General features: G+C 45.5%; 1 protein-coding gene across 1 annotated transcript in view; it reads left to right on the plus strand.

Moving 5' to 3' along the window:
• LOC311134509 (sodium/potassium/calcium exchanger 1-like) overlaps nt 1-12,706 on the plus strand; it is a gene marked incomplete at both ends in the record, with an annotated part of 45,260 nt that overhangs the window by 15,054 nt on the left and 17,500 nt on the right. The window contains one exon of the mRNA XM_084168207.1: nt 6,740-6,858. Coding sequence (XP_084024333.1) covers nt 6,740-6,858 — 119 coding nt within the window. The remainder of the gene's footprint in view (nt 1-6,739; nt 6,859-12,706) is intronic.

The raw sequence follows: 12,706 nt of genomic DNA on the forward strand, positions 1-12,706 counted from the left end.
CCTGAGTCACCATGATCAGAATTAACAGACGTGAATGCAGCAACCTTGAATCGTGTTGAGTTTCCTCCCTCTAAAGATTAAACTTAATGGTTTCCACCTCAGCAACTTTTCTTTTTTTTAAATTGATTAAATACTTTTTTTCCCCCTCATCAATCTACACACAATACCCCATAATGACAAAGCAAAAACAGGTTTTAGGTTTTCAGACCCTTTACTATGAGACTCAAAATTGTGCTCAGGTGCATCCTGTTTCCATTGATCATTCTTGAGATGTTTCTACAACTTGATTGGAGTTTCTACAACTTGATTTGGAAAGGCACACACCTGTCTATATAAGGTCCCACAGTTGACAATGCATGTCAGAGCAAAAACCAAGCCATGAGGTCAAAGGAATTGTCCGTAGAGCTCCGAGACAGGATTGTGTCGAGGCACAGATCTGGGGAAGGGTCCCAAAAAATGTCTGCAGCATTGAAGGTCCCCAAGAAGACAGTGGCCTCCATTATTCTTTAATGGAAGAAGTTTGGAACCACCAATTCTCTTCCTAGAGCTGGCCGTCCAGCCAAACTGAGCAATCGGGGGAGAAGGTCCTTGGTCAGGGAGGTGACCAAGAACCCGATGGTCACTCTGACAGAGCTCTAGAGTTCCTCTGTGGAGATGGGAGAACCTTCCAGAAGGACAACCATCTCTGCAGCACTCCACCAATCAGGCCATTATGGTAGAGTGGCCAGACGGAAACCACTCCTCAGTAAAAGGCACATGACAGCCCGCTTGGAGTTTACCAAAAGGCACCTAAATGACTCTCAGACCATGAGAAACAAGATTCTCTGGTCTGATGAAACCAAGATTGAACTATTTGGCCTGAATACCAAGCGGCACGTCTGGAGGAAACCTGGCACCATCTCTACGGTGAAGCACGGTTGTGGCAGCTTCATGCTGTGGGGATGTTTTTCAGCGGCAGAGATTGGGAGACTATTCAGGATCGAGAGAAAGATGAACGGAGCAAAGTACAGAGAGATCCTTGATGAAAACCTACTCCAGAGTACTCAGGACCTCAGACTGGTGCGAAGGTTCACCTTCCAACAGGACAACGAACCTAAGCACATAGCCAAGACAACGCAGGAGTGGCTTCGGGACAAGTCTCTGAATGTCCTTGAGTGGCCCAGCCAGAGCCCGGACTTGAACCCGATCTAACATGTCTGGAGAGACCTGAAAATAGCTGTACAGCAACACTTCCCATCCAACCTGACAGAGCTTCAGAGGATCTGCTGTCACGATCGTTTACGGACGAGAAGGACCAAGGCGCAGCGTGATATGCAGTCATATTTATTTACGGCTAAACACACGACAAAACAACAAACGAAACGTGACGTCCAAGGTAGCTTACAAACAACATACCTTACAACGGAACAAGATCCCACAACCCACTAGTGCCAACAGGCTACCTAAGTATGGTCCCCAATCAGAGACAACGAGCTACAGCTGCCTCTGATTGGGAACCACCCTGGCCAACATAGATCTAAACGATCTAGAAACTAAACATAGAAAACACAACATAGAAACGACACACCCTGGCTCAACATTTAAGAGTCCCCAGAGCCAGGGCGTGACATCTGCAGACATACAGTGGGGGAAAAAAGTATTTAGTCAGCCACCAATTGTGCAAGTTCTCCCACTTAAAAAGATGAGAGAGGCCTGTAATTTTCATCATAGGTACACGTCAACTATGACAGACAAAATGAGAAAACAAAATCCAGAAAATCAGATTGTAGGATTTTTTATTAATTTATTTGCAAATTATGGTGGAAAATAAGTATTTGGTCAATAACAAAAGTTTCTCAATACTTTGTTATATACCCTTTGTTGGCAATGACACAGGTCAAACGTTTTCTGTAAGTCTTCACAAGGTTTTCACACACTGTTGCTGGTATTTTGCCCATTCCTCCATGCAGATCTCCTCTAGAGCAGTGATGTTTTGGGGCTGTCGCTGGGCAACACGGACTTTCAACTCCCTCCAAAGATTTTCTATGGGGTTGAGATCTGGAGACTGGCTAGGCCACTCCAGGACCTTGAAATGCTTCTTACGAAGCCACTCCTTCGTTGCCCGGGCGGTGTGTTTGGGATCATTGTCATGAAAGACCCAGCCACGTTTCATCTTCAATGCCCTTGCTGATGGAAGGAGGTTTTCACTCGAAATCTCACAATACATGGCCCATTCATTCTTTCCTTTACACGGATCAGTCGTCCTGGTCCCTTTGCAGAAAAACAGCCCCAAAGCATGATGTTTCCACCCCCATGCTTCACAGTAGGTATGGTGTTCTTTGGATGCAACTCAGCATTCTTTGTCCTCCAAACACGACGAGTTGAGTTTTTACCAAAAAGTTATATTTTGGTTTCATCTGACCATATGACATTCTCCCAATCCTCTTCTGGATCATCCAAATGCACTCTAGCAAACTTCAGACGGGCCTGGACATGTACTGGCTTAAGCAGGGGGACACGTCTGGCACTGCAGGATTTGAGTCCCTGGCGGCGTAGTGTGTTACTGATGGTAGGCTTTGTTACTTTGGTCCCAGCTCTCTGCAGGTCATTCACTAGGTCCCCCTGTGTGGTTCTGGGATTTTTGCTCACCGTTCTTGTGATCATTTTGACCCCACGGGGTGAGATCTTGCGTGGAGCCCCAGATCGAGGGAGATTATCAGTGGTCTTGTATGTCTTCCATTTTCTAATAATTGCTCCCACAGTTGATTTCTTCAAACCAAGCTGCTTACCTATTGCAGATTCAGTCTTCCCAGCCTGGTGCAGGTGTACAATTTTGTTTCTGGTGTCCTTTGACAGCTCTTTGGTCTTGGCCATAGTGGAGTTTGGAGTGTGACTGTTTGAGGTTGTGGACAGGTGTCTTTTATACTGATAACAAGTTCAAACAGGTGCCATTAATACAGGTAACGAGTGGAGGACAGAGGAGCCTCTTAGAGAAGAAGTTACAGGTCTGTGAGAGCCAGAAATCTTGCTTGTTTGTAGGTGACCAAATACTTATTTTCCACCATAATTTGCAAATAAATTCATTAAAAATCCTACAATGTGATTTTCTGGATTTTTTTTCTCTCAATTTGTCTGTCATAGTTGACGTGTACCTATGATAAAAATTACAGGCCTCTCTCATCTTTTTAAGTGGGAGAACTTGCACAATTGGTGGCTGACTAAATACTTTTTTCCCCCACTGTACATGTGTGCCAAGCTTGTAGCGTCATACCCAAGAAGACTTGAGGCTGTAATCGCTCACAAAGGTGCTTCAACAAAGTACTGAGTAAAGGGTCTGAATACTTATGTAAATGTTATATTTCAGTTTTTTATTTTGAATAAATGTCTAAACATTTCTAAAAACCTGTTTTTGCTTTGTCATTATGGGGTATTGTGTGTAGATTGATGAGGGGGAAAAACAATTTAATCCATTTTAGAATAAGGCTGTAACGTAACAAAATGTGGAAAAGGTCAAGGGGTCTGAATACTTCCCGAAATGCACTGTACTTCCATTTAAAATAAGAATAAACACTTCATAAACTTCAGCACCTTCAGCCTACTATTCCATATGTCAATACTATCCTGAGGCCCTGATATCTCACATCAGTTAGTCAGTCAGCGTTGTGATGTGATGTTTGGTTTTTTAAGCTAATTTGCTAGTTGCTTGTCACGTACATACTGAATAACAGACATACTGAACACCACACATACTGAACACCACACATACTTAACACATCACATACTGAACACCACACATACTGAACACCACACATACTTAACACATCACATACTGAACACCACACATACTGAACACCACACATACTGAACACCACAAATACTTAACACCACACATACTAAACACCACACATACTGAACACCACACATACTGAACACCACACATACTAAAAACCACACATACTGAACACCACACATACTAAACACCACACATACTGAACACATCACATACTGAGCACCACACATACTGAACACCACACATACTGAACACCACACATACTGAACACCACACATACTGAACACCACACATACTAAACACCACACATACTGAACATCACACATACTAAACACCACACATACTGAACACATCACATACTGAACACATCACATACTAAACACCACACATACTGAACACATCACATACTGAACACCACACATACTGAACACCACACATACTGAACACCACAAATACTTAACACCACACATACTAAACACCACACATACTGAACACCACACATACTGAACACCACACATACTAAACACCACACATACTGAACACCACACATACTAAACACCACACATACTGAACACATCACATACTGAACACCACACATACTAAACACCACACATACTGAACACATCACATACTGAACACCACACATACTAAACACCACACATACTGAACACATCACATACTGAACACCACACATACTGAACACCACACATACTGAACACCACACATACTGAACACCACACATACTGAACACCACACATACTGAACACCACACATACTAAACACCACACATACTGAACATCACACATACTAAACACCACACATACTGAACACATCACATACTGAACACCACACATACTAAACACCACACATACTGAACATCACACATACTGAATACCACACATACTGAACACATCACATACTAAACACCACACATACTGAACACCACACACACTGAACACATCACATACTGAACACCACACATACTGAACACATCACATACTGAACACCACACATACTGAACACCACAAATACTGAACACATCACATACTGAACACCACACATACTGAACACCAAACATACTGAACACATCACATACTGAACACCACACATACTGAACACCACACATACTAAACACCACACATACTTAACACCAAACATACTGAACACATCATATACTGAACACCACAAATACTGAACACCACACATACTGAACACCACACATACTGAACATCACACATACTAAACACCACACATACTGAACACATCACATACTGAACACCACACATACTGAACACCACACATACTGAACACCACACATACTGAACACCACACATACTGAACACCACACATACTGAACACCACACATACTGAACACCACACATACTGAACACCACACATACTGAACACCACACATACTAAACACCACACATACTGAACACATCACATACTGAACACCACACATATTGAACACCACACATACTAAACACCACACATACTGAACACATCACATACTGAACACCTCACATTCTGAACACCACACATACTGAACACCACACATACTGAGCACCACACATACTGAACACATCACATACTGAACACCACACATACTGAACACCACACATACTAAACACCACACATACTGAACACATCACATACTGAACACCACACATACTAAACACCACACATACTGAACACCACACATACTGAATACCACACATACTGAACACATCACATACTAAACACCACACATACTGAACACCACACATACTGAACACATCACATACTGAACACCACACATACTGAACACATCACATACTGAACACCACACATACTGAACACCACAAATACTGAACACATCACATACTGAACACCACACATACTGAACACCAAACATACTGAACACATCACATACTGAACACCACACATACTGAATACCACACATACTAAACACCACACATACTTAACACCAAACATACTGAACACATCATATACTGAACACCACACATACTGAACACCACACATACTGAACACCACACATACTTAACACCACACATACTTAACACCACACATACTTAACACCACACATACTAAACACCACACATACTGAACACCACACATACTGAACACCACACATACTGAACACCACACATACTGAACACCACACATACTGAACACCACACATACTGAACACCACACATACTAAACACCACACATACTGAACACCACACATACTGAATACCACACATACTGAACACCACACATACTGAACACCACACATACTGAATACCACACATACTGAACACCACACATACTGAACACCACACATACTGAACACATCACATACTGAACACATCACATACTAAACACCACACATACTGAACACCACACATACTAAACACCACACATACTGAATACCACACATACTGAACACCACACATACTGAACACATCACATACTGAACACCACTCATACTGAACACATCACATACTAAACACCACACATACTGAACACCACACATACTAAACACCACACATACTGAATACCACACATACTGAACACCACACATACTGAACACATCACATACTGAACACCACTCATACTGAACACATCACATACTAAACATCACACATACTGAACACCACACATACTGAACATACGCTAAAACATATTTTTTATGAAAGTTTGTTTGAGGAGCACTGTGAATATCTGATTGGTTTGCCTTTGTCTTTTAAGCAATCGATCTTGATCCCCCCCTTCCACCCCCCCCTCTCTCTCTCTCTCTCTCTGTCTCTCTCTCTCTCTCTCTCTCTCTCTCTCTCTGTCTCTCTCTCTCTCTCTCTCTCTGTCTCCCTCTCTCTCTCTCTCTCTCTCTGTCTCTCTCTCTCTCTCTTTCTCTCTCCCTCTCTCTCTCTCTCTATCTCTCTCTCTGTCTCTCTCTCCCTCTCTCTCTCTCTCACTCTCTTTCTCCAGTTGAAGCCTCTCCTCCAGAGAGGAGGAAGTTCAGCCTCTCTCCACAACTCCACCATGAGGAATACCATCTACCAGCTGATGATCCACACACTAGACCCCCTGGGAAATGGTAAGAGTATGTCACCTTTTCCCCTAACTCATTTACGTTTACATTTACATTTACGTCATTTAGCAGACGCTCTTATCCAGAGCGACTTACAAATTGGTGCATTCACCCTATAGCCAGTGGGATAACCACTTTACAATTTATTTATTTTTATATTTTTTATATTTTTTTGGGGGGGGTAGAAGGATTACTTTATCCTATCCCAGGTATTCCTTAAAGAGGTGGGGTTTCAAATGTCTCCGGAAGGTGGTGAGTGACTCCGCTGTCCTGGCGTCGTGAGGGAGCTTGTTCCAACATTGGGGTGCCAGAGCAGCGAACAGTTTTGACTGGGCTGAGCGGGAACTATGCTTCCGCAGAGGAAGGGGAGCCAGCAGGCCAGAGGTGGATGAACGCAATGCCCTCGTTTGGGTGTAGGGACTGATCAGAGCCTGAAGGTACGGAGGTGCCGTTCCCCTCACAGCTCCATAGGCAAGCACCATGGTCTTGTAACGGATGCGAGCTTCAACTGGAAGCCAGTGGAGTGTGCTGAGGAGGGGGGTGACGTGAGAGAACTTGGGAAGGTTGAACACCAGACGGGCTGTGGCATTCTGGATGAGTTGTAGGGGTTTAATGGCACAGGCAGGGAGCCCAGCCAACAGCGAGTTGCAGTAATCCAGACGGGAGATGACAAGTGCCTGGATTAGGACCTGTGCCGCTTCCTGTGTAAGGCAGGGTCATACTCTCCGAATGTTGTAGAGCATGAACCTGCAGGATCGGGTCACCGCCTTGATGTTAGCGGAGAACGACAGGGTGTTGTCCAGGGTCACGCCAAGGCTCTTCGCACTCTGGGAGGAGGACACAACGGAGTTGTCAACCGTGATGGCGAGATCATGGAACGGGCAGTCCTTCCCCGGGAGGAAGAGCAGCTCCGTCTTGCCAGGGTTCAGCTTGAGGTGGTGATCCGTCATCCATACTGATATGTCTGCCAGACATGCAGAGATGCGATTCGCCACCTGGTTATCAGAAGGGGGAAAGGAGAAGATTAGTTGTGTATCGTCAGCGTAGCAATGATAGGAGAGGCCATGTGAGGATATGACAGAGCCAAGTGACTTGGTGTATAGGGAGAAAAGGAGAGGGCCTAGAACTGAGCCCTGGGGGACACCAGTGGTGAGAGCACGTGGTGCGGAGACAGCTTCTCGCCACGCCACTTGGTAGGAGCGACCGGTCAGGTAGGACGCAATCCAGGAGTGAGCCTCGCCGGAGATGCCCAGCTCGGAGAGGGTGGAGAGGAGGATCTGATGGTTCACAGTATTAAAGGCAGCAGACAGGTCTAGAAGGACAAGAGCAGAGGAGAGAGAGTTAGCTTTAGCAGTGCGGAGAGCCTCCGTGACACAGAGAAGAGCAGTCTCAGTTGAATGACCAGTCCTGAAACCTGACTGGTTTGTATCAAGAAGGTCATTCTGAGAGAGATAACAAGAGAGTTGGCTAAAGACGGCACGGTCAATAGTTTTGGAAAGAAAAGAAAGAAGGGATACTGGTCTGTAGTTGTTGACATCAGTGGGATCGAGTGTTGGTTTTTTGAGAAGGGGTGCAACTCTCGCTCTCTTGAAGACGGAAGGGACATAGCCAGTGGTCAAGGATGAGTTGATCAGCGAGGTGAGGTAGGGGAGAAGGTCACCGGAGATGGTCTGGAGAAGAGAGGAGGGGATGGGGTCAAGCGGGCAGGTTGTTGGGCGGCCTGCAGTCACAAGTCGCAAGATTTTATCTGGAGAGAGAGGGGAGAAAGAAGTCAAAGCATAGGGTAGGGCAGTGTGAGCAGGACCAGCAGTGTCATTAGACTTAACAAACGAGGATCAGATGTCGTCAACCTTCTTTTCAAAGTGGTTGACGAAGTCATCCACAGAGAGGGAGGGGGGGGGGGGGTGGGGGGGAGGATTCAGCAGTGAGGAGAATGTGGCAAAGAGCTTCCTAGGGTTAGAGGCAGATGCTTGGAATTTAGAGTGGTAGAAAGTGGCCTTAGCAGCAGAAACAGATGAAGAAAATGTAGAGAGGAGGGAGTGAAAAGATGCCAGGTCGGCAGGGAGTTTAGTTTTCTTCCATTTCCGCTCAGCTGCCCGGAGCTCTGTTCTGTGGGCTCGCAATGAGTCATCAAGCCACGGAGCTGGAGGGGAGGACCGAGCCGGCCGGGAGGATAGGGGACACAGGGAGTCAAAGGATGCAGAAAGGGAGGATAGGAGGGTTGAGGAGGCAGAATCAGGAGATTGGAGGGAGAAGGATTGAGCAGAGGGAAGAGATGATAGGATGGAAGAGGAGAGAGTAGTGGGAGAGAGAGAGCGAAGGTTGCGGCGGCGCGTTACCATCTGTGTAGGGGCAGAGTGAGTAGTGTTGGAGGAGAGCGAGAGAGAAAAGGATACAAAGTAGTGGTCGGAGACATGGAGGGGAGTTGCAGTGAGATTAGTAGAAGAGCAACATCTAGTAAAGATGAAGTCAAGCGTATTGCCTGCCTTGTGAGTAGGGGGGGACGGTGAGAGGGTGAGGTCAAAAGAGGAGAGGAGTGGAAAGAAGGAGGCAGAGAGAAATGAGTCAAATGTAGACGTAGGGAGGTTGAAATCCCCCAAAACTGTGAGGGGTGAGCCATCCTCAGGAAAGGAACTTATCAAGGCGTCAAGCTCATTGATGAACTCTCTAAGGGAACCTGGAGGGCGATAGATGACAATGATATTAAGCTTAAATGGGCTAGTGACTGTGACAGCGTGGAATTCAAATGAGGAGATAGACAGATGGGTTAGGGGAAAATTGAGAATGACCACTTGGGAGAGATGAGGATTCCTGTGCCACCACCCCTCTGACCAGATGCTCTCGGGGTATGCGAGAACACATGGTCAGACGAGGAGAGAGCAGTAGGAGTAGCAGTGTTTTCAGTGGTAATCCATGTTTCCGTCAGCGCCAGGAAGTCGAGGGACTGGAGGGTAGCATAGGCTGGGATGAAGTCAGCCTTGTTGGCAGCAGAACGGCAGTTCCAGAGGCTGCCTGAGACCTGGAACTCCAGGTGTGTGGTGCGTGCAGGGACCACCAGGTTAGAGAGGCAGCAGCCACGCGGTGTGAGGCGTTTGTGTAGCCTGTGCGGAGAGGAGAGAACAGGGATAGGCAGATGCATAGTTGACAGGCTGTAGCAGATGGCTACAATAATGCAGAGGAGATCGGAATGAAATGAACTAAACATCTGGGAAAGGAGAGAGCAGGGCCTCCCTCACCAAAAAAATATAACTCTCCCAACTTCCACCTCAGAAACTATATTTGTTTCACTGAACCACCCGAATAAAACTCTCCCAACTTCCACTTTAGAAATTAGAATTGTTGTAAACTACAGCGGTTCAATGTTTCAAGGAATAGACTCAACTTACTTTATTCAGCTAACTAACTATGATGCCATAGCTAACTAGCATGCTAGCATCCAATAACACACAGTTTAGCACCAATACTTGGTTACAACAAACTACCAATAGTGTGTTAACACACTAAACAGATAATTCGTGTCCGTGTCTAGTTCTTTCATAACGCAGCAATCAATAAACGTTGGCTAGCTAGCACAAAGATATTGTATTTAGCTACTACAGTACAGCTAGCTGGCAGTGTTGGCTAGCTAGCAATGGCCGCTGTGCTGACCCTGCTTGAAAAACGGCGTCGCTGCGAACGAATGTAGCTGGCCAAAAGGACACCGTACCTAGTTGCTACCGTTGCTAATAGCTACTCGCCAGCCAGTCAGGAGGTGAGTTAGCCAGCTAGCTTCGTGCCACACCCGGCACCGCCGAATACAAAAGTAACCTACAATAACTACATACAACAACTACCCACAACAACTACCCACAACAACCCACGATGCCCAGCTACAATACCCAACTACAATCCAAATACATAGTTTAAGCCCTACTCGACAAAGCCCAAGCTATGCATAAAGCCAAACTTACCCGACGCCAGCTGTCTGGGTGATTTTCTGCAATCAGTAGCTGTAATTAAGTACACTAGCTACTAACAACCTAACGTTAATGCTTCAGATAATGAGGTTAGAAAAACAGCTGAATGGTAGGTAGCTAGCTGGCTTAATTACAGGTACTCTTAAGCGTGAAATAACATTGGAAACAACTATCCACCGTTGCTAAACGTTACCAGTAGCTACCCGCTAGGTTAGCTAGCCTCGTGCTTCACCGGGCTAACTCGAATACAATACTTACCTACAATAATTACCTATAATTACCTACAATAACTACCTAAATAAACTACCTACAATATCTACCTACAATATCTAACTACAATACCTACCTACAATCTAAATACATGGTTTAAGCTTAACTCAACACCATATAAGAAGCCAAGCTTACCTCCTGCTAGAGAAAACACAACCCCACCCGACGTAGTCCTCATCTAGTAAAGACAACAGACCTATCACACATCATTTTATTTCAAATAGTTAAGCCTGGCTGGATTGATCTTGTCTGGTGCAATAGAACCAATAGGATAGTTGCCAAATCCCTCATATTTCACTCCAATCACACGCTATAAGTATTTGAAAGATTTCAAATAGACATTGTTTATTTTTGGACACATTGTAAACTGTTTAGTTAGCTAGGTAATCTATGTCAATTTATAAGTGGCATGAGAAATGCCTTTTGTACCTGCCTGTATTGCTATCAATATTATGGTAAATATGATGGTAACTTATTACAACGTTTATATATTAATAGAAAACAGTATATACAGAAGTGTTTGTCAACTCTGACCCATACCAAAACAGAACCCTGTTGATATGGATTACCTTTGTCCTTCCTTCAGCCAGTCAGGGAGATGGATTACCTTTGTCCTTCCTTCAGCCAGTCAGGGAGATGGATTATCACAGTGTTCCACATAAAGCTAGAATTAAATCCAGATTGGTCCTAAGCAGATAAATACCTGTGTCAGTTTATCATCCCATCTCATTCTTACAGCACTACAGCATAGTAGACAACTGGTCACATCGGGAGGGAAATGGCACCGCATGCCCTGTAAAGTCTATATAGGGAGGGAAATGGCACCGCATGCCCTGTAAAGTCTATATAGGGAGGGAAATGGCACCGCATGCCCTGTAAAGTCTACATCGGGAGGGAAATGGCACCGCATGCCCTGTAAAGTCTACATAGGGAGGGAAATGGCACCGCATGCCCTGTAAAGTCTACATAGGGAGGGAAATGGCACCGCATGCCCTGTAAAGTCTACATAGGGAGGGAAATGGCACCGCATGCCCTGTAAAGTCTACATAGGGAGGGAAATGGCACCGCGTGCCCTGTAAAGTCTACATAGGGAGGGAAATGGCACCGCGTGCCCTGTAAAGTCTACATAGGGAGGGAAATGGCACCGCGTGCCCTGTAAAGTCTACATAGGGAGGGAAATGGCACCGCGTGCCCTGTAAAGTCTACATAGGGAGGGAAATGGCACCGCGTGCCCTGTAAAGTCTACATAGGGAGGGAAATGGCACCGCATGCCCTGTAAAGTCTACATAGGGAGGGAAATGGCACCGCATGCCCTGTAAAGTCTACATAGGGAGGGAAATGGCACCGCATGCCCTGTAAAGTCTACATAGGGAGGGAAATGGCACCGCATGCCCTGTAAAGTCTACATAGGGAGGGAAATGGCACCGCATGCCCTGTAAAGTCTACATAGGGAGGGAAATGGCACCGCATGCCCTGTAAAGTCTACATAGGGAGGGAAATGGCACCGCATGCCCTGTAAAGTCTACATAGGGAGGGAAATGGCACCGCATGCCCTGTAAAGTCTACATAGGGAGGGAAATGGCACCGCATGCCCTGTAAAGTCTACATAGGGAGGGAAATGGCACCGCGTGCCCTGTA

Source organism: Coregonus lavaretus, assembly GCF_964263955.1.
Source record: "Coregonus lavaretus genome assembly, chromosome: 9".
NCBI classification, from domain to species: domain Eukaryota; kingdom Metazoa; phylum Chordata; class Actinopteri; order Salmoniformes; family Salmonidae; genus Coregonus; species Coregonus lavaretus.